Source organism: Anser cygnoides, chromosome 15 (assembly GCF_040182565.1).
Source record: "Anser cygnoides isolate HZ-2024a breed goose chromosome 15, Taihu_goose_T2T_genome, whole genome shotgun sequence".
Taxonomy (NCBI): domain Eukaryota; kingdom Metazoa; phylum Chordata; class Aves; order Anseriformes; family Anatidae; genus Anser; species Anser cygnoides.
The window spans coordinates 13,912,999-13,936,020 of NC_089887.1; the positions used below are offsets into that span (position 1 = coordinate 13,912,999).

Genomic DNA, 23,022 nt, shown 5'->3' on the forward strand with positions numbered 1-23,022 from the left:
ATAATCTGTATTGAAGATGATTAGCATTAAAGACAGAAGAGACTGCGGGTGCCAGCATATGCAGACTGGTATGATCGGGTGCGTTACCAGAAGCGTTAGGGAGGACGTTAGGAAGTTTTCTGGCTGTGTAATCCATTATCCTACAATATATACTACTATTTCTGCAGATATATCTTTATATAGTATTTAATATTAGCTATTATTTGTATTAGCATACATTAGAGGGAACACAGAGGCTAGCCTGGCTGCATTGACTGAACCCTGGGTGATCAAGGCCAGAACACTGCAGAAGGTGCTCCCAAACAAAGCAGTCAGCAGCCAAAAATGCTGCAGCAAAGCTTTAGAAAGGCTTCAGGGGCTGAGACCCAAGGAGCTGCTGCCAAAGGCAGGAGGGCTTGTTCCTGTCCCAGCTATAAACTCACACTAGAGAAAGCACACTAGCAGCAAGGGACTATGGATTTTTTTTTTTTTTCCCTCTCCTGAGTGATAGACTGCTTGCTTCTCAGCTGGCAGTACAAGAGGCTGGTGGTAACCTTACCTATTGGCAATGGCTGCACAGGCCTAGCACGGTAACGTCTATGATTTGAACATATGCAGGCATGTGCATGCAGATGATCATAATTGAGGTAGAAAACAAATATGGTTTTGGTCCTGCACAGTGTTTTGCACAGGTTTTTGCTACTATAAGGAACAACTCTGAAGTGACCCCATAATTAGCTACATCACATTTGTATACATACAAAGCAGCAGCTAATAGCTTATGGGCCTCTTTTAAAGTCTCTTCTTGCACTACAAAGGGGTCTGGTCCAGTATCTGCTTTCATTTAAATGGTTGAGACTGAATTACCCTAGAGAAGTATGCATGTGAAAAGTGTGTTAGAAGGCTAGATGTTTTCTGATGAGGGCATCAGAGCATCCCCTTCCTCATCCCTGTGGGGATTTTATTTTGTACACAAATATATATATTTTTTTAACTGTTCAGTATCATGCAAACCTGAAATGCGAAGGATTCGATTAAGTCATTTAATTGTACAGACAGGCAGCATACAACAGATCTGCTTAAAATATTTTATTTGCCAAAATGACAAATTAATTTTTTTTCCATGATAAAAACATTTTTATTCTCCTTTTCTAAATCAAGCTGTTCACACAAGAGATTACTCTCCTAATTCCAGATGAGAAAAGTATTATTAACAGTTACACTGATTGTCATACTTCAATTTGAATTTTAATTGAAACATATCTCATGTCATTTATTGTAGCACTAAAAAATCTCATCTACTCATAAAGTCTCCCAGGAAAATCAGAAATGTAATTAGTGAGAAAACTGTTATTTTGCTACTGCGCTCAAGTTGCTTTAGTGATAATTGTTTTTTTTTTTCTTCACTGTAGAGTTAAAAACATCTGCAAAAAGTCTAGGTACCGTTAACTGTGCTGTGCCTTGGTACAGCAAACTGTCCTGAGGAGGTAACTAGCCCCGGCTGGTCCAGCCCTTCCAGTGGGAGTAGAGTCAGCACGCCTGCTGACCACGCACCGGAATATGTATGAGGTCAGGGACTTCTGGCTCAGTTCTGCCGTTCCAACCCCAGAAAAAAAAAAAACCCCAAACCTATCTTTTACTCATCTTCCAGTTTTAAACGAGAAAATCCTAAGTGTCTTATAATTCACGTTTTCATAGCACAAGGAAATATTTAAAAATAAATCAAAACGTTTGTTTTCTTAAATAGCAGCTTCAAAGACAAAACTAGGTGTAATGCCTTATGGGCCAATTTTAAGGCTATAAATCAACAGCAGGCAGATTACTTTGGGAGAGGGGACGGAGTAAAAATATAATTAGCTAAGGATTTTTAGTTTTTTTTTCCCTTTTGTTCTTTTTAAACCAAAGTGATTAAAAATAGAAAGCCACAGTTCTTCCTTTTTCCCTGCACAGATTTATAAAGCATTTTATACTGTCAAGAGTATCTCAGACAATGCGTTAACACAAAGGTTTAGCACCTTTTCATGTCTTAGATTCCTGTAACATTAAGCACCAAAGAAGCAAAGAATCAATTTCTGCTATTCCTCAGCATATAGTATCCTTGCTTTCGGTCCAAGCTAGTAGTTAGTCTATGCCTGTGGAGACTGTGCTGATGCTAGAGTAGGTGCAGGTTACTCTGACCAGAAATAGCTAGTTTTTTAAAGTGAAATTAGTTGCTGTTCCCAAAGTAACACTTCACAGGAAAACACATGAGACACAATAAACCCTTTTGGCCTAACTGAAACAAAACCAAACAAATAAAAAGAATAAAATCACAACTAACCAAAAAGTATTTTTGCCAATGGAAACCATGAAAGAATGATCCTGAATGAGCTGTACTGTACTCTGAGTGGTTGGAAAGGTTCTCTTCAGTTAAAACACTTCCCTTTGGACCTGCAAAGCACTTGTTATTTATGACTGGTTGTGAAAAACGTAGTATAAAATGAAGATGATTTGCGTTATTAAGCTGTCTTAACCGTTTTGTAAGTATGACGTCTAAAAGAAAGTCTTTTACTTAAAAAATAGCTCTTCACAGATTCTTCTTGTATCCTGTGGGGATGTGACACTGTGGCCTTGTGTTCTGGAGTCTGTGAAAATTTCATAGTCGTTCCCTCCCTGAAAAGAGAAAAGGAAAGAAGAGTCTTTAACATTATTTAACTTAACTTATAGTCACAGCCTTAGGGTGGAAAAGGAGCACATAAAGACAATGCTGAAAAGACTCTGAATCACACGCCGACTTAAAAGCTTGCTAATGAATGACAATGAGGACACCTTTAAAATAGCTTCCTTAATCAAACCGAAATGTTAATCAAACTGAAATGGGCTGATTTAACTAGTGCCTGGTACTAAAGCAGAGTACTGCTGCAGTACTATGATCCTGCTAGCTCTGCAGGGGGCCGTTACATTTGCAACTGGTTACTGGGGAGAGGATGCTGATGAAAGACTTAGTCGTTCCTAACTTAGCAAATACTCAGCAGTAGCCTGATTTCTTTTTGGAAACACAAAAGCAAGTAGTATAACTAAAGAGAATTTGCAGGCAAGTTTTATTTGAGGTTTCAAACAACAACAAAAAAGTTCCCTTCAGGTTAACTTCCAAAAGAGATGGCCCTTCCTGTAAACTGAGGGACAGAAGTCTTGCCTGAGATATCATCTTCCAGAAAGCGTTAAAAACAAACTGCAAGCCACCATTTTGTGATTTTTTTTTTTTTGCATAACACATTTATACCACTCCTGTGCTGAAACTTCTGCAGAACATCACAAACACCCGCATGAGAACTTCCTTACCTGCACATTAGCGTTGACAATGAAAGAGTAGAACTCACAGTCTAAGTTTAGCCATGGTTTTAGTTTTGTATAGCAAACCAGTATCAACTTTTTAGAATTGTTTACTTGTTAATATCCAGGTGTAAAGCTTGTTCCAGAACAGATATTTATAACTTACTTGTATTATCCTCTTCCTTCCAGCTTGGTTTCCTTCCTTTTTAGCTATATGACTTAACATTGTTGATCCTTTGCTACTGCAGCATGTTGGCCTTGCTACCTACTGGTCTGATGTGGCATTTGTAACTGGCTTCTAGTCACAGGAGAGTGAGGAAAGGCTCTTTCACAGCTGGCTGAGGTGCTGCCAAAGGTGCTACCACCTGCATGAGCAGAGATCCCTGAGAGCAACAACTTCATGTGCTACCGGAAGCGGTATCTAATTTTTGTACATTGCTTGCCACACTGCTGTCTAGTGAGAAAACAGCAACTCCTGCTACTTCACAACTGAAAATGCTGCACCAGCAATTATAGAGTTTGGGGGCAGCTGATTTTAAACCCTACACCAGAGGGAAAGCTGATTACTTTTGCAGCTGGTGTCAAGTGGGGCAGGACAACTCTTAATACAAAGCCTGTATTTTTCTTATAAAAACTTGGCTTTTCTAACTTTATAAAACTATGACATTCTTTGTAACTTATAAAATTGTAAGCTCTTATAGGACTAAGCCTTTTCTTGTGCAGCTTAGCCTGACACCATCCCTTGGCCATGTGCAGGCAGCCTGAATTTCATCCAAGTCCTTGTGTTTGCTACTACCCTTTGCTAAATCTAGTCAGTTCTCTGCCCAGTATTTTCAAAAGCCTGTGAAACAGCATATTGTGTAGCTCTCTCAGGGATCAGATATAAGTTCAGTTTCTCAGCAGGGGACTGATAAAGTGGTTAGCAAAGATACCATATGAAATTAAATGGAAAATAAATATTCACTAATCACCAGCCAAGAAAAACCTTCTATCTACAACAATCAAATAGGATTATCAGTTTTCGATGGTCAAGTCATCTATGTTTTCTAATGTAATTGCAGAAGTACAATTTAAAAACACCTTCCAGTACTAACTCTGTTAAATACACTCTGCTCACTTCAGAAAACAGGAAAAATCTATGCTCGTAGCTATCTCCCAGCATTATGCTGACCGGTATTAAGCACAGGCCCACATTTACATATATATTCTGAATTCAGTTCTTGTCAGGCATAAGGCAATCGATTAGAACCTACACTTCTTGCAGTTTAAAATAGCATCTCCAAAATACATATATGAAACAATATACTCACTGGCATAGTCTTATCTCCAAAGAAATAAATTGTCTCGTATCCGTCTTTGGCGATGATTCCTAAGCAGTACCTCTTATCCCAGCCATCTGGGAACACATCGAAGCTTATCTGGCCTCCTAGGATAGATGTGAACCAAGCAATCTTTATTATAAGAACACAGTTGTTAGGAGACAGTGAGGAAGAACAAAACTGAATAAAACTGAAGAAACTTTACAGCAATGCTACGAGACCCTGGAGCTGTCTTAAAAGTATAGAAAGTATTTTATAGGGTACCAGTTATTACAGTTGTGACTTACTGATTATTATTTACCCATTAAACAGCTCTGAAAGTCTTGGCAACTTCCCAAACACCATTGCCTTCTCTAGAACAAATTGATTTTTTTTTTTCTTTTAAGGTTACATTTAATCTTTTGACTTTTGGAAGGAAACCACGACTAAATACAGCCATTGCTGTACCATACAGTGTCTTCATCTTGTAAATACTGAGAAATAAATGCGTACAGTGTCCGAATCAGAGAAGACCTGCCTTTACTGCTGTATAGACTTTTATTGTGGATGAGATTGCTTCATACTGATATTTTTCTGTCTTTATGCAAAAGCTTTTTAAGGCTTTCAAAATAGGAAAAGGAGGAACTCAGCCTAACAGGACACTGACTAACAGGACAACATTTTTTTTACTTTACTATTACCAATACTGCACTGATATTAGATCTTACATTTTCTTTTTGCAATGTCAAGAACTAGGACAAAATGTCCCAGTTCCAAATCTATGGACTTTATCAATATATAAGTGTATTTCCCAGTGGAAGTGAGTGGCAAAAAGGTATTTACAGCATGGTTTAGGAGAGCAGTTCACTTCTGCCTTAGTGTTTTAACACTATACCAATAATGTCACCCATATGTCTTTTATTAATTTGAAAAAAGTGAAAGGCAAGAATTTTTGTAATATAGTAGGGGGGAAAGGGAAGAAAGAAGAAATGTACGGAAAATTAAGTCCACCTTATTATCACTTTTTTTTTGTTTGCACTTGCTTTTGGATTTTTTTTCCTCTCCTTCCTCCCACTCAACGCAGCTATAGAACTGAAGAACCATGGACTACTGGAATAGTACTGATGTATTTCTGATCAAAATTGATGAGCAGAATATTTAAAAATGAGCAGAATCTGTCACACAACTAACATTGAAAGATAACGAACCGATGACAAGCAATGACGTTCTTTGTTGGTTGACTTCGCTTAAAATGCACCAAATGAAAACCTAGAAGTAAAAAAAGGCTGTACTGCATGCAGTGAGGGGACGTGATTTGTTTTAAATGATACTTAAATGAAATGGTTTTCAATTAAATTATTTCAAATGTGATACCTATAGAAAATGTGAGGCCTTTTCCTGCAAATTCTCTTCGTAAATCAGCTACAAATTTCTCTCTTATATGTTCCTTCTGTTTAAAAAAAAAAGGGGAGGGGGAAAAAAACCCATCAGCTATGTGCCGCGTTAACTCAGGAATAAAAAGGCAATCAAAAAAAAAACCAAACCCACCCTCAAAGTACCCAAAGCTCCGAGTATCAGGACTCGTGCGACAGAGCTGTATTCTGTTATTACTGAAAGCATGCTGAGAGTATTTCCATGTTAATCTGTTACCAGCTTGTACAAAATAAGAGCAAAACTTGACATACATGCTGTGATATTTGCATTTCTATCTGAAAATCTTAGGATGCTAAGGATACCTCCTTAGCCTCATCTCGCAGCAGAGTTCAGTTTTACAGATGGGGCGACTGAGGCACAGGAAGAATGGTGCGACTCTTCTGACACCGTGTATTTCAAAAAGGGTATTTTCAGAATGCCTTGGGCTCCGTTAACCCAGTCACAGGCAATCGCTGCTTTTAAGGAGTTAGATTTCAGTTTTTGTATCACATCAGAAGCAGCTGTTACGGCGCAGCAGGGAACAGAACTCTGACACCATGGCTCAGATTCATTTCAACCTCCCACGTTTAGCTGTGTACAAAGGAAAATAAATGAGATCAAATAGTTTGATCTCGATTTTTAAGTTCTGCTTTAAAAGGCTTGGAGAGTTGAGAAGAAAAGGAATAGTTTTATTGACTTGAATGGATGTAGGCTGGATATACTAAAGAGCGCTGCAGATAAGTACGGTTTTGTCTATGACAGGGTTTTTCAGGAACACGTACGTGAAGGTAGGACATTCAGTACTCTGGACATAGGGTTAAAAGAAACATGAGCCAAGCCCACCTCTTCTGCAAGTCATCTCAGTTAACTAGTGCAACAAAAAACTAACTAACTACTGTATATATTTTCTGAAGTCTGAAGAAAGAAATTAGTTAAAAACACACAGAAGATTAAAATGAAATACTGAACAAAGTATAGAAGGTTCTTTTTTTTTTTTTTTTTTAAATCATAACCTGGCTATAACTGCCTCTTCCAGAAGGGTTGGATATTTTTCAAAAGTTGTAACTCACCTTATCAAGTTCATAGAACTCAATTCGTTCCTCCTGGCTGCAGCTTCTTCCAATGGGGGACACGTTCAACATCCCGTTACGGAATTCAATAAAAGTGCCCCTGGAAAAAAAAGAAGTGATTAACAAGACAGAAAATAGATGAAAAATTGTTCAAAATACTGAGTATCATGATGAGGTTTCACTTAATTCTAAGAACAGTAGGAATCAGATGTCTCCTTCAGGCTCTCATTGTATGCATAAAACAAATATAGGAACCAGCATTACTGACATGAGGGAATCTTTTGGACTTTTATTTGAATCTAGCAACCTCAACATCATCACTACTGACTTTTAAAGGTATGATTTGTTTTAAAAATGTGACTGGAGCATCCTGTCAACCAGATGTTCAGCCACTAGCATGCCAGTCTGTCATCTTTTAGGTGAAACAGCAAAAAAGAATCTTGGCAGAGTTTCTAGCTAGCCTCACGTGGTAGATATTACTGACTCGAGCAGCTGCACCCTCGCAAACACACAGAATTGATCTTAATTCATACTTCTCATCTCTGGAAAGCATTATGCTGCTGAATTCCAGACTTATCAAGGAATACTCCTACTCAAAAATTGAACTTCCTTCCCTCTCAAATGAGTGATCAATTGGTATTTCAAGTTCTGATTGAAAAGGCTGAAAAAATTCTACATTTTCACCTGCTCCACTTGGAAGCTTGTCTCTATATGCACGGATTGATCTCTGTTTCATGTCTACAGTGTTCCTAAAACACAAATTATTCATTTTTTTAATGAGAAGTCAGCTTTACATCCCAATGCTCTACACTATAACATGGAGAATATGGTGATCCCGAGACACGTGTATGCACATACCTTTTCTTCGGCAGTTTAATCTTTGCAATATAACTCAGGCAGTAGTTGATTAGATCTTGAAGTATGTCCTCACCCAGGTAACCCTGAATGTTCTAACACAATAAATACCATTTAACCGAGGGTCCAGAATATGAGATTCCAAAAATAAGTCACACAGAAAACACAGATATTAGATAATCAGATATGGATAATACCACAAAGAAATAGTCCTTCAATAAGTAAGTCTCAAGTGATGCACTCATGGTACTAACTTAAGGATCCCATTTTTCTTTTTGCTTACTTTGTTCTGCTTTGTTTTTTTAACCATAAAAACAAACACTCATTTAATATGCTCCCTACTAGTACTTGCTTTACAAGGAAACATCGCCAAAGAGAGCAAACCTAGAAAGACAATTGCAGTTAACGTCTGCTGTAGCCATGCATGAAGAATGGAGATTGTGACTGCAGTAAACTGGAAACCACCGCTCAAAGTCAGTGATTTCAGCCAGGATCTCTTAAATTTTTCATCACCATTACTTATGTTGAAACAATGTATGTGACTAAAGTATCTAGAATCAGTTGTTTATTCATTTAGAATACCTTCCAGCATATATAGCGTATCAGAATGTATGCTCTGAATACTAAAAAGTATCTGCATTAGAGTTAAAAGAAACTTTCTAAACCCTAAGGCCTAACAGACATCAGCTAGGAAGTGCCAGCTTCCATAGGAACTCCAGGGGCAGAGGCCTGGCCATGTGTCCTATGGTTGAGGTGAGGGAAATGCTGTTCCAGGATTTTCACTGTTCTTATCTGATCGGATGTTCCAGACTCCAGATGTGCTTTTGAGAATATCAGAGAGCGAAAAGATCTGCTACAGAAGTAACATACGGAAATAGCAGAAATTTTGGCCTTAATGAGGGTGATTATAGAAGACTGCACTGTAGCAAGAAAGCAAAATCTTGTTTAGAAAATTTCACCTTACTGGAAAATTTGCACTTACCTGCTTGCTGAAGAATTTCCCATCTTTGTATGCTACAAGACCATTTTCTGGAAACACGTAGTCAAATTTTTCAACCACTACAACCAAACAAAAACTTAGTAACTTTCCCTATACTTCCCCTATATTCTTAACGTAGAATTGTCTTACACATTACGTAGGTTAAAACACAGCAAACATTAGATCATAAAGTGTGAAAGATTCAGCAGTATAACATCAAGCACAAGATTAAAACCACTGATTTCTCTCCAAGATTAGCACACACCTCAAATCACATTTAAGTCTTTCAGTCAAGTTATTTCTATTTTTGCTTAAAGTCTCTTCTGCAAACATGTTCATTTGCATTAAATGTACGGGGCTGAATATGTCAAATACTGCAAAAACTTGGCACGCAGCCAGGACAGACAACAAATAAAACACTACTGTTTCAGGTCTGCTTTCTCGGTGGTACCAACCTACAGGAGATGACTGAGAGTTGTGAGAATCCCGCTGCAATGCAAAAGGAGATGGCTTACCGGGGACCACTCCTACGCCAAACAAATTCTGACTTACGGAGGCATCACAGGCTATCAGTGGCATCAATTACGTAGAGACCATTCAGGAGTCTCTCAAAAGACTAACAAGCATTCATCTCTGCACAGTAACCCCACTGCTAACGACATCGGGTCCTTCGGGGGCGAGCTAGGACAGAGGAGCCTGCACACACGCATGTAACACGTAGTTACATGTTAAGACACCAGCGAGACGGATGCCTTCCCAGGCGCTGTCACGGGGTCGGGATTTCACTGTTCACAGCGATCCCTTAAGAACACACGGAAATGCCTGCAGAACACAGACACTGCTTGCAGGTTGTAAATGCCTGTCAACAGCTGCTCATAAATTGTGTGCAACGTGTGAGAAAGGAAAGGTTTACAGCAAGGAAGGAGAAAGACGAGCAGGGTTAACATTTAACCTTCACGACTTCCTTCCGAGCAGCCCCGGGCGCCAGCTTGCGTCAGCCTCCATCCTTACCGTCATCGCCAAGCTGCTCCTTGATCTTCTCGAAATCCGAGCCTCCGACAACCCCAACTTTCACCTTCTGGCGCAGCCTCTGCAGGAACTCGGCCATCTCGGCCGTGATTTTCTAGATGCCAAAACAAAGCAGTTCGGGCTGTCAGCGCCTTGGCGCCAGCACCTGCATCTTGCAGTGCCCGTTAAACCCCAGCAAAACCGCGCAGCGCTTTCAGAAGCGAGGGCCGCTTTTCTCTTTGTTGCCTTTTTTTTTTTTTTTTTGGCAGTGAACGTGGCCGGCAAGGACCCGAGGCAGCCCGCCCCAGCCCGCCCTGCTGCCCGCCGTGCCCCAAGGGCCCGCCGCCGGTACCGCGGCGGGTGCGGCCCTGTCAGCTCGGCCCGGCCCGGCCCGCCCCGCGCCCCGGGCACTCGCCTGCCGCGGCGCCGTCAGGGTGCCGTCCACGTCGAAGAGGCAGAGCGCGGCGCGCTGCGGCGGCGCCATAGCGGCACGGCCGGCGGCGGGCGGCACTGGGCGGGCCGGGAGGAAGCGGAGCCGCGAGGAGGCCGCCGGGAAGCGCCCTGCCCGCCTCCCCTCCGCCCCTTCCCTTCGCCTCCGCGCCTTCCTCTCCCGGCAGGCGGCGCGGGGCGGCGGCGCCATGGCGCTGGTGAGCCGGGGGGGGGGGCTGCGGCCGCCTCAGGGGGAGCGGGGCGGCGGGGCAGGAGGGGCAAAGCCGAGGGGGCGCCGTGCTGAGGGCCCCCCGGTGCCCGCCGGTGCCCGCCGGTGCCGGCAGCCGTTCCCCCCCCCCCCCCTCCCCTCCCCTCCCGCTCGTGTAGCGGTGGTGCTCGTGTTCCTCTCCCCTTCGTGGGGTTACGTCCGCTTTTCGCTGTTTTTCCGAAATTTCTGTTTAATTGGTGGTTTCGCACTTCGCTGGCCCCGGGTTCTCCTCGCTTTGCTCTGGCAGCATCTCGTAGCCGCGGACTTCGCTTTTTGATGCTCCTAAAAATGCCAAACTCCGGCGAAGCAGGGGGTGCCGTCAGGTCGGGCTCAGCTAGCTGGCCGCGGCCCCAGCCGTGCTATAAAAGCGTTTTTCCCCCCTCCCCCAGCCGCAGGAGGTGCGGGTGCGAGCACCCCTCCCGCCGGCACCGCTGCGCGGCCGGGCCCGCCGCCGGCCGCTGCGAGGCGGGTGCGCGGGGGGGCCTCGTGTGGTGACCTGCGGGGTCGTCTCCTTACAGGTGCGGCTCTGCCGGGTTGGGACCGGTGTCCACGCGGCGCCAGCCTCGGGGCGATGCCTACGGAGTGAGCTCCGGGCGAGGACGCGGGAAGCAGCAGCTGCTCGCCCTCCCTGTTTCCTTGGTACCTGGGTGCGTTTACAGCCACGGCACCGGCAAATTGGCGGTGTTAGTGCTCGTCTGGAGACACAGCGAGTGCCACCTGCGCGTCTGTGCGCGTCGGCTCCTGCTGCTGTGGTCCAACAAGCGGCTGTAGCTGAGGAAGCAGAGGAGTTCAAAGTGGTCTACAGCTTTCCGGGGATTAAGTACTGCAGGGTGCTGTCGAGGCTGAAGCTGCTGCAGACTGCGACAACCCTGGCTGTGCTGCCTCCCGTCTGCTACCTCTATCTGCAAGGCCAGGTTTCTCAGCCTGTCCTCCTGTACACAACTGGCGTTGCTTTCTTTGCTGGTGTGATGTTGTATGGTATGAGCTATTTTTTCAGACGAATTATTGGATTAATCTACCTAAGTGAAAGTGGCAGAACTGTCAAAGTGGCCCACTTGACGTTTTGGGGAAAACGGAATGACATTTACTGTCCCATAGACACAGTGATGACTTCAGATGAAGCTGGAGATGTCAAAGGGGAGCTACTTCTCCAGTTCAAACGATATAACAGTAAAGATACCTTGTACTTTACGACTAAATATGGCCAGGTTGTAGACAAACAGAAGTTCAGGCAAATATTTGGAGAACTTCAGTGATACAATAACAAATTTCCAGTAATTCTGCTTGTTGCGTTGTTCCTTGTGCTTATTCTTCTATGAAGTCTTTGATAAACTGACATACTTATGTCATTTTGCTGTGTGACGTCTGCTGGTGAGTGTGCTCATCATGGAAAGTAGAAATGGTAGTGAACAATCCAGTCGATTAAACATCTTTGTAGCTAGTTTATGGTGTGAGCAAGATCACTTTTGTTTCACAGTGAGTGTGCCCGGTATTGCTGTCACATTGCTGTTCTAAGACTTACAAGCTCATGCGTTAACAAGCTGTAAATAATACATATAATACTGCAAAAGTTCTGTCAGATTTTGAAGTCATTGTTAAAGAAATGATACATTGCCCAGCTCTTAAGAGCACACAGGGACGATGGCTGTGAGTCCATCTTTGGGGAAGTGAACAAAACTTGGCAGCACAGCGATGTGTTGTGCTAGACGAGCTGATGGTTCAGTCCTGGTGTAAAATTAAAGACTGGGACAGCACTTCAGGAGCCTCTAACACAAATCTATTTCCCACTGAAATACAGGAAGAACGTCCCTAAGCTATGATGCTATGAATTACAGGGACAGTGTATGATCAATCCCTTTTTTTTTTTTTTCCCAGTTTATATCCTAATAATTGCAATCTTTATCATCTGGAAATCTGGAGCTACTTGTCCTTCTTTGCATGTATTCATGTTTATGCTTGTTTTAGGCTGTATGTTTGTATGACATTTAATCACTACTATAACCACTGCTGTCACCACTGCTGTTTGTGGTGAATGGAGTTAAATCCAGGTGGAGGCCGGTCACTAGTGGTGTCCCCCAGAGCTCAGTACTGGGGCCAGTTCTCTTTAATATCTTTATGGATGATCTGGATGAGGGGATTGAGTGCACCCTCAGTAAGCTTGCAGACGACACCAAGTTAGGTGCGTGTGTCGATCTGCTCGAGGGAAGGAAGGCTCTGCAGGAGGATCTGGATAGGCTGGACCGATGGGCTGAGGTCAACTGCATGAAGTTCAACAAGGCCAAGTGCCGGGTCCTGCACCTGCGGCACAACAACCCCAAGCAGAGCTACAGGCTGGGAGATGAGTGGCTGGAAAGCTGCCTGGCCGAGAAGGACCTGGGAGTATTGGTTGATAGTCGGCTGAATATGAGCCAGCAGTGTGCTCAGGTGGCCAGGAAGGCCAACAGCATCCTGGCCTGCATAAGAAGCAGTGTGGCCAGCAGGGCTAGGGAAGTGATTGTGCCCCTGTACTCGGCTCTGGTGAGGCCGCACCTCGAGTACTGTGTTCAGTTTTGGGCCCCTCGCTACAAGAAGGACATGGAGGCGCTCGATAGAGTCCAGAGAAGGGCAACGAAGCTGGTGAGGGGTCTGGAGAACAAGTCTTATGAGGAGCGGCTGAGGGAGCTGGGGTTGTTCAGCCTGGAGAAGAGGAGGCTCAGGGGAGACCTCATCGCTCTCTATAGGTACCTTAAAGGAGGCTGTAGCGAGGTGGGGGGTTGGTCTGTTCTCCCACGTGCCTGGTGACAGGACTGGGGGAATGGGCTAAAGTTGCACCAGGGGAGGTTTAGGTTGGATGTTAGGAAGAACTTCTTTACTGAAAGGGTTGTTAGGCGTTGGAATGGGCTGCCCAGGGAGGTGGTTGAGTCGCCATCCCTGGAGGTCTTTAAAAGACGTCTAGATGTAGAGCTCAGTGATATGTTTTAGTGGAGGTCTTGTTAGTGTTAGGTCAGAGGTTGGACTGGGTGATCTTGGAGGTCTCTTCCAACCTAGATGATTCTGTGATTCTGTAACTCTTAAGTTCCAAAAACTGCAGTAAATGTTGCCAAAAATTATCTTAGACTACATGAATTCAACACCCTTCTGTTTACTACACCATAGATAACATCTTAGCCTGGGAACCCAGTCCTCTAGAGCACCACTTGATTTGTTTGCTCACTTGGGCATACTTTAACATGGACAGTGCCCTTGCCAAATACCCTTCCACTTACTGGATTTGCATACCTCCTTCCCACCCCCAGGCTGATTTTACCTGAAATGAAAACAGGTAAGACAACTAAAAGCTATGTTGAATTAAAGCTGAAGATGAAACGTGTAGTTTGTGTTCTCTGTAAGTTGGAGCGTTGATCGCCTCACCACATGTATCCTGAAGGATGCTGGTTTCATTCTGTGGTGTTAGTATGATTCCTTCTTTGCCAAACCCTCCACAGAAACAAAGAAGCAAGATTTAAACCTGAGAAAGAATCAAATCTGATCACTTTTAACAGGTAGGATTTTTATTTTGGAATTGTCACAAGCAAGGCAACTCCTTACACCGCTCTTCTAGCTATTAGTTCATTTGGAATTATGGCAAATAAGCTAAACTTCACCAAGAGCAAAGTCTGGAGAATTCTTGTCACTGTTTCTTCCTCAGGCCTACTGAAACCTGTCTCTTGGTGGATCAGCAGATGCAGGTAAGTAAAATTGGCATTAAAATGTGCAGCCTAATCATGATTTACTATTTACTCAGGTGAAACTTCTCCTAATGGGGTCCTTATTATTTTAAATTTTGGCTAATACCGAATGGTGCAGCAATATCAAAAGGAAAATATTTTTTCCTTGGCTTAAACACTATGGCAGCAAAGTATGGGTTGACTGAAGTGGATTGCATGCATATAGCAAGTTTTCTGGATGTTTGTCTATCTTCATAAGAATATATTTAATAAGCACTAGTGATTCAGTTTAGGCATATGCTAGGTTTAAAAAAAAGAGTCTTGGAGAACTTCAATTATAAATATTTTATTTAAGAATATTGATTACACGAGATGTCTTTTTTTTTATGAATCTGTGTGCAGTTACTAGATACACCATGAAGTGTAGTTAAGTATTTGTTTAAACATTTATTTTGGCACTGTCCACAGTATGCTGTAAACAATATTAACTTTATATGCTTCAGCTGCAGTGCTTCCTATGTATTCTCTAACATGATTTCATCAATATGTTGTACACAATTATACAGTTACTGAGTGTCAGTAAAAATTATAAAAACACCTAGAGTATTCATAATAAAAGTGAAGATGTGGTAAGACTTCAAATTACTGGACCTTTGCTTCTGTAGAAGTACAAGACTTGCTAGAGACACTTACTAAAACTACTGCACTGATATGTTGAACGAACTAATTCCCAGAATGTGGTCAAACACAGTTCTTGTTTTGACTTTCCTCTTGATGATAATACTCTTATGAGGACAGTGATGACAGTGAGGTTTTGTTGAACACCAATCCACCAGTCCTTTCTCCAGATTTCAACAACCTCTGTTCAAAAACCTGCCTGGGTTCTGACCAGCTGGTACCAGAATTCTGGGTTCTGCAGAGAGGTTTATAGAAATCCCATTATTTCTAAGCTAGCAGAAGTCAGCTTTCTTGAGTTGTCCAATACCAGTAGTCAAAAATAGGAAAATGGGAAAACCATGATTAAAACTTACCAAAGCAGGTAAGAAACCTTTCACAGTTTGGCAGCTTTATTAAACATATATAAATCCTTTAACTGCTCTGTCTCTTATGTACTTAAAAATCGCTGATAGGGCAACTGTAAAGTCTAAAAGTGGTCCCTCTTTTTTGGTGCATAAATACAAAAGTTAAACTTGCTAAGGAAAAGTCAGATGCCTGCTAGCCAAAGAAAGAGAAGGGAAAAAAAAAAGCACCAGAACTAGTTCAAGTCAGCCTTAAGCAAATAGTAAAGAGTACATAGTAAAGAGATGTCCAGAACAATTCTCTGAAGAGGAGAAAAGTAACAAAGTGTTGCAACTTTTTCATCTTGTGGCTTTCTAGAAGACCTCTGAAGCATCAATAACTTAAGAGTAACCTATTAGATCAACACAACTACTTTGTGTTATAATGTGCAGTTAGGACTAGGCCTTCACTGTAGTGGCTCTGATGTCAGGTAATGGCTAAGAGCAAGCAATTCTGCTGTAGTTCTACAACATCCTTATTCATGTAGAACTTGTAATAGCTAAATTAATGGCTATTATGGCATATTATGGGCAAATGGTAAAATAAGCCCAAATAATTTGAGATTGCTGACAGAGATGGAAATAATGTGCTTCACACAATTCTTTAAGTTTTGTAAAATTACATACATCTCAGCATAGCTTTCTCTTCTCTAATTGTAAGAGAAGTCAAGAGTTTTAAAATCCAGGACAAGGAAAGAAGTACTTCACTTCTACTCATGGCACTGCACATGTGGCTGCGTGCATCAGTGCCGCTGAAGCAGTATGTATCGGCTAAAGGCTAGGTAGAGCAGTGTCATGATCCAGGTGGTATGGCAGACTTCAGTATTCAGGGGAGTAAAGCTTGAAATTATTTTGTAAAATATTGTACTTGGCAGTGGTGGAAAGCAAAGCTTTCCCTGAAACACCTCTTTTGTTCCATCTACCATTAGAGAATGGCACTTTCTGCATGGCAGGCATGTGGCTTTTAATACTTGTTGCTGCTTCTGGACACAAGTAAAGCTACTGGGATTATCTGTGAAAACAGACTGTACCAGGTCGTATTTAGACAACTTAGTCAGGGCCATGGATGCATGGAGGACTCTGCAATTAATAGGACCCACGGATGGAGGGCCACCGCTTCTGTGCACAGTGTAGGACAGCTGCGGGTACCTGCTGGTGACCAGTACCAATACTCTGCCTGGGTCGAGTTTGCATGGAGCAGCGTGCCTTGGGCAGCATTACAGACAGAACACAACCCTTAGTTTATGACTTTACACTTATCTTGTAAGTGGAGAAGACATGAATTAATGCAAACTAATCTCATAATCAGTTAGTTGTTCAGTGTAAGAGAACGGCTTTTTACTTGAAGTTTGCTAAGATGTCACTGAAAATGTTCAGAAAGAGGTGCGCGTGATGATCCTTGAAGATCAGCGTTGGACGAAAACGGATTGATCTGTCACCACAGCCTCCCAGTACAACACCTAAGACAAAAAGAGTTTCTTTAGTCATTTCCACCATTGTGAGAACTGCATTTTCTGAATATTTGGCAATGTTCACATCATTGGGGAGGGACAATAGAAGCTTCCCAAATCACTGCTAACCATACAGTCACACAGAGTATCATCAGTTGGTGGTGTACTGTGAAGCAAATGGCTCTCTACCTTTTCTCTCTGCTGGCTTAGTTTTCAAGAACAAAACATTACTGATGTCTTTTACACTCTAAAATTTCATTTCACAGTAGTTAGATGCATCACACCTGCTTCTTTCAAGAGCTATAAGTAACAAAAACCTGACAGCTGCAAACCCAGGACCCACAGTTAAATTCAAAGAGGATATTAGGTTTCAGAGCATGAGGTTCTCCTGAAACATGGGCTTGTCTACAGCCCGTGTAGTAAAAGGGGCAGGCAGTTGTAGATCCCCATTTTAGGCAACTCAATATATTTTGTTATTAGGTATTACATAAAATTCCATGTCCTCCCTGAGTTTTCCTGTGTGACAGTTAACTTCAATTTTCCTGATCTGTTTCTAGAAGTATGCCATGCCTAGGTTCACTGCAGAGAAATATTAAAGTGACATCAGAAATACATGCCCTGCATAGGCCTCTTCAGTAATATCCGACCTAAAGAGAAAGATAAAGGTGCACGTACATGCAACTGACTGGTTTAAATGTTTATGAAAATACATCTATTTCCAGAAAAGCCTAAATACAGCCTGTTTATAATTCACTTTTGTCCTTGGATAGTGCAGTACACACACCATACAAAAAAAGGACAATTTAAAGCACCACATATCCTGTTTGTCCTTTGAAGCTAAACTACACACAAATTGCCTTACCTTTGTTTCTGGCTATTGTAATTAACTTGTTTCTAGTTGCATCATTTGGAGTGTCAAATGAACAGAACGTTCCTCTTCCTCTAACTCTGCTGATAAGATGGGGGTAACGAGCCTGCAAAGAGAGGTGAGGATGTATGCATGGCAGCTGCTGCAACAGAGGGCGCCAGGCGGCAAACTCTGCCAGGCATTCTGCCACATGAAGAACATGCTGCCTCCTCCGTTTTGGGGGAGTGGAGCTATCGCACACTGTCTGGACATCTGACACAACCTTGTGTCCTGTTTGCCCCTTTCTGACAACAGTCTGAGTAGCCACAGACTTCAAGTGTTTAAAACTGCATGAGGTTGGATCCTAACGGATCAGCAAATTTCCCCTTATCTACAATAAGCCTTCCAAATGTTTACCTGTAAATCCAGCAGCCCGGTCAGTAGTGCTTTCCCTGCATGGGCTGCATTGTTTAGGAGGTCTTCTCTTTTAATAACCTTAATGACTTCAGCAAGCATAAGGTTCTTGGATGGATCTCCAAGCCAGGTGTTAAAAATCCGATAGGGCTTGGAAAAGGATGGAAAGAGAGTTGCGGAACATGTTAACAGGAAAAGCACTATAATAAAGAAAAGCAAGCCATCAAACTGGTCATGCAACATCTGGTACAGCAAAAAGCATGCACTAATCTCACCAAGTCCCCTTTTGTGTTGTAAGAGCAAAATACAGCTGCCCTGCTCAGCAGAAACAAAGGGCAACCAACTGCTTTATGCTATGAATTTAGTGCTCTCTGTTTTGCTAATCTGACACCTCATTGAAACATGGCTATAGATGATGTTGAAACCAACATCGTCTATACTGGTTTTGCATTCAAGCTTTATCTTCTGCCATTTAGTTTCTTCATTTATTACATATAAAATGACAGTACTATGAAGAATGAGTCTTGATAACAGAATTCAAAATGCTTACATACAAGCTCTGAAGATACCAAGTTATCTTACGGAAAAGGTAAGGTTTTATTCAAATTGTGGCTGGTTTCCTATCGAAGATTACTTCAGCAGGCTAAACCCAGCTCTCCACTCTCTCCCACGAGCTTTATGACCTTTGTGACTGAGAGCAATCGGAATAAACATGAGGAAGTAAAGATGATTCATGTAAGCACAAAGCAAGTATCTAGGAAATAGCAGCTCCATCTAGCTGAACCTGCTGCATTACTGAAGGAAAGCTTGCCTCTTCCATGGACATTACAGGCACCCAATGAAGGGGGCACCAACTAGCAGAAAGTTCCATTTTCCATTGAAAACTCTTACAGCATTTGGCCTGAACTCTTCTTTGTGGAAAAATCCTCCTGTCATCATCTTCTTACTAAATGTTACCACATCAGCTGGATCATCCAGGCCCCAGTGTTCATGGGCCCAGAATTTTCCGGTGCAGCCACCTCCTGTCTGCACCTCATCCACCAAGAACGCACAGCCATGCTGTGGAGACAGATGGAAAAAGCAGGGGACATGAGTATACACTTCCAAAACAAAAATACCTCCCCTAGTGAAATGATAAATATAGTCAATTACATGTAACATCCCTCCTTCCTCTGCCTTCACTGCTCCAAATCTTCCCTCCTCAACCACAGACCAATGCTGCCATATTTCCTAACCAGTCTTGAAACTCATTGTACATTAGATTTCACAATTAGGAACTCAGCTATTTTTTCACAAAGGCAACAGAAACATATTTTCTACCTGAACTCAGAAGCAAAATACGTGGTTTTTTTTTTTTTCTGTATGTGTGTGTGTGTGTATATATATATATATATATTTCCTTTTAAAACAGAGATACCTAAAAACATCTGGGAGGAGTCTAGGTGGCATTGTCAAAGCCTCTGAGGGAAGCAGAACCTCATTTCTAGGAGTTTTGTTTGTTTGTTTTAGATGAGAAGTCTGAGCTTCCAATCTAAGTCAGACATTTGTGGCATAAAAGCACTACCAGCAGCATGATCTGTTCAGTCTAGGGACCTAAAATGATCCCAAAAGAACAGCCTTTTCAGATGAATCTGCTGAAAGAGCTACTCATTTTAACTGGCAAAAAACGTTTTTTTTTTTTTTAGTGTGAAGGACAATTTTGTTGAAGCTGCAGGACAGGGAGATCAAACTACATCATGATACTATCATTAAAAACAGTTGCTAAGTACTTTTGGCAGATTCACATTTTAGATAAGACAAACCTTTTCACATCACTTTATTTACGGTATCACCCTTGCATGAGCAGCTGTTAACAATGGGAAAAGTTGCTCTTTTCCAAAGAGAGTTTTCCAAATATTACCTATTCTCTTCTCTGTAAACACACACATAAGCTTCTGATACAGATGTTCGAGAGGAAAAAAGCACAAAGTAGGTCTTACTGAAGGCCACTGCTTCTAAATAGGTAACTTCACATTCTGAGTATCAAGGCATCTGCCTTTTTCGTTGTTTTTTTGAAACACTGAAACTTACAGACAGACTCAATTTGTTTATAATTGCAAAAGGACCTGAAAAACAAGTATGTCAAACAAAAATTACCCTTACCCAAGCCTGCCTCTTCTAAAATTGTTTTAACCCACCTCTACAAATTGGCATTGCCATTTAAAGAACACTACTATGAAATCCAGTGTAAATGAGTCAGAGCAATTTCTCTGTCATTTAGACAGTAGTAGAAAATTTAGTGGACTGAGGAAACCACTAACTGTGCACCAAATGTAAGAGGAACTACTGTGCTGACTATAGGAGTAGCTAGTATCTCAGTACATGCACGTAACTATCCCAACTGCTAATGAGGAGGCTTGTGAAGCTCCAGAGTGGTGGGAGAGGAAGGTATCTGGAGACAGGAACAAATAATTTCATGTTTAGCTACCAGTGAGTGAAAAGTGAAATATTTGATTACCTTTCTGGCAATATCTCGTAGCTTTCTGAAGAAGTCATCTGAGGCATGATTGTCCCCACCCTCTGACTGTATTGGTTCTATAATGATTCCAGCCACAATCTTCTTCTTTTTCCTGTACTTTACAATCAGATCTTCCACCTGTAAATCAAACATTTATGCTACATTCTCATTTCAGGACATTCTGACATTTCTTTCCCAGAAAGATTAAACCTCAGCACCAGCACGTCAACTCTTCAAAGCTATTTCTGGCTATAAAGGTGTCAGGAACCACAAGGAATCCACAAATACTTCATCCAGGATTTAACACTACCGTCTTGTTCCTAAACGATGTAGTTTAAACCATATCCTGAACCACATTGTAACTAGTTGCATAGTTGTCCACGATGGTGTGAAAGGTCCAGCAAACTTCAGCTGAAAATACCATTGAAACCACTGTAGTTTGCTGTGCCACTGCTGCCATTCTACCTAACTTATATTAAAAAAAAAAAAAAAGTAGATTTTGTGTCAAAACAATACTCATCTAATGTATTAATGAATGCAATCTGGGAAATTTGCCTTTTCTAATCACTCACTTAAGATACTTTAAAATTAATCAGATGAAGAGGTGAAGAAATCCTGTTGCTGATAAGGGGCTTTCAGAGAAGTTCTAATTAACCTTGTAGTGCCAGTTGCTGTGATTAGTAGTGTCATTTGTATTTGAAATACCACTTACAGCTTTCAGGGCCCACAGCCTGTGTAGGCTGTGTAAAGTAATGATTTCCAAAGGGAGCCAGGAAGCAAATTCACAGACTTTCAAGAGAGTGTTCAGCTTTTTTTTTTTTTTTAAATAATGGCTTCAAGTTTGTGGATTGATTTTTCACATCCCACTTTCCTTCCAGCCCAATAAGCTATTGTGGTGCAAACACAGGAAAGCAATTTGCTATGCTTTCAGTTTTCCCTGAAGTTATGATGCAGGTTTGAATGAGAAGTCTCTCCAATCCAGCTTTGCGCAGCCATCCACGCAGCGCTGCTGAGCTCCATTCAGTACATCACAGCCCACTCCTCGGTAGTCAGAATGTTCTAGATAGCGCACTGTTTCTGTTCCAGCCACAGGGCACATCATGCCTTGCTCCCCAAAGCCCTGTCTCGAGAACGAGCCCTTGCAAATGACAGATCCTGGATCCCCGGAAGCCCAACAGGGAATCCCATGGTTCTGGTACTTGCGGAGAGTTTGCCTCCCTTGAACTCGGTTCTGCCCACCTTTCCTTTCTCCTGTGCTAGGGAGGGCACTGAATCTCTGCCCACTCACTCCCTGCAGCTGTAGGCAGGATCAGAGCTCTACACCAGAAAGCTAACACAGAAAACCTGAAAAAAATGAAATATCGGTACAGGTTCTCTTTGCAGAGTATTATACACTGAGCTCTTAGTCCATGTCCCTCTGCAAAATCTGGCAGGCTAGTTCACTGTGATATAACAAGCATGTGAAATTTCACTTTAGTATAATTCATGTAGACCTTAATTCACAGTAAACCGGCTGTTCTTCTGAAAAGCAAGGACAAACTTCTAACTGTAAACAACAGTGAATGCTATTTTAATCACATGGTGTTCCAATCCCTGAAAACATTCTTTTAGTGAAAAGCAACTAATCCTACTAACACCATTCATCATTTCAAAACAAAATACCAGAAAGCTGCCAGTGAATTTTTACCTCCTCTAAACAACGGGCTTCTTCCTGTTGATTCTCTTTCACAAAGTCTTCCAGAGGATACTTTAGTCTTGGAAATGGAGCAATAGGCCAGTCCAGCGATGGAATGTCCAGTTTGTGAATTGCTTTAGAGTGAGTTGTAGCTAAGCAACCTAAACCCAGAAACACAAGAATTAGAAAAACACCTGACTAGGAACAACACAGGAAAAAAGCTACCAAGAGGTGAAAAATTGCCTGACACCAGGGCTTTCTTAACTGCTTTTCTTTTTCTAAAAAAAAAAAAAAAAAAAAAAGTCTTTCTTAATTGTTCCAGGTTTTTATTTTCTTTTCTGAAATATTGACTAATAGGATTTAGTCAAACTTAAGTGGAGTGCTCTAACTTTTAAGCATCACTTTCCGTATGTACTATTCCACAAGGACAGGAGAACCTCTATCAATCTGAACAGCAGTGCTCAGTCTAGATGGTTTCACCTGTTTAAAGAAAACCAGTTTCAAAGCTCTCAATTACAGACATGTTGGGTAACACGTTTGTAACGGGGATCGATCCAATATAAAATGGTAATAACAGGTGAGATCACATTTTTATATTGTGGTAATTTTACCCCAGGAGCTAGGAGGGAAGGTGCTGCCGGCCGTGTTTTTCTTACCCATGGTCCTGCCGTGGAAGCCGCCCATGAAGGATAGCATAGCGTAGTCAGGGCAGCCAGGGGGCTGCAAGCAAAGCACAGTGGTCAGCGTGCGGGGCCGCAGGTGAGCGGCAGGGCCGCTGCTGTA

The 23,022-nt window shown here is 42.1% G+C and overlaps 3 protein-coding genes across 7 annotated transcripts in view; 1 reads left to right on the forward strand and 2 right to left on the reverse strand.

The window, feature by feature from the left end:
* Window positions 1–1,053: 1,053 nt before the first annotated feature.
* PMM2 (phosphomannomutase 2) lies at window positions 1,054–10,469 on the reverse strand. The gene is made up of 8 exons (XM_048062900.2): window positions 10,330–10,469; window positions 9,918–10,029; window positions 8,910–8,986; window positions 7,931–8,022; window positions 7,073–7,172; window positions 5,964–6,039; window positions 4,602–4,717; window positions 1,054–2,631 (listed from the first exon to the last, which is right to left on the reverse strand). Exons 1-8 carry the CDS (start codon window positions 10,396–10,398, stop codon window positions 2,527–2,529), a joined length of 747 nt encoding a protein of 248 aa, XP_047918857.1. The 5' UTR covers window positions 10,399–10,469; the 3' UTR covers window positions 1,054–2,526.
* On the forward strand, window positions 10,436–12,052 carry TMEM186 (transmembrane protein 186). Its single transcript, XM_048062883.2, has 2 exons — window positions 10,436–10,561; window positions 11,130–12,052. Exons 1-2 carry the CDS (start codon window positions 10,553–10,555, stop codon window positions 11,865–11,867), a joined length of 747 nt encoding a protein of 248 aa, XP_047918840.2. The 5' UTR covers window positions 10,436–10,552; the 3' UTR covers window positions 11,868–12,052.
* Window positions 12,053–14,627: 2,575 nt separating this feature from the next.
* ABAT (4-aminobutyrate aminotransferase) overlaps window positions 14,628–23,022 on the reverse strand; it is a 60,609-nt gene continuing 52,214 nt past the window's right edge. For all 5 annotated transcript variants that reach the window (XM_066977401.1, XM_066977400.1, XM_013197287.3 and 2 more), the window contains exons 10-16: window positions 22,896–22,959; window positions 22,252–22,400; window positions 20,565–20,702; window positions 18,959–19,126; window positions 18,071–18,217; window positions 17,669–17,780; window positions 14,628–16,815 (exon numbers count right to left, since the gene is read on the reverse strand). In XM_066977401.1, coding sequence (XP_066833502.1) covers window positions 16,694–16,815; window positions 17,669–17,780; window positions 18,071–18,217; window positions 18,959–19,126; window positions 20,565–20,702; window positions 22,252–22,400; window positions 22,896–22,959 — 900 coding nt within the window. In that variant the 3' untranslated portion in view covers window positions 14,628–16,693. The remainder of the gene's footprint in view (window positions 16,816–17,668; window positions 17,781–18,070; window positions 18,218–18,958; window positions 19,127–20,564; window positions 20,703–22,251; window positions 22,401–22,895; window positions 22,960–23,022) is intronic.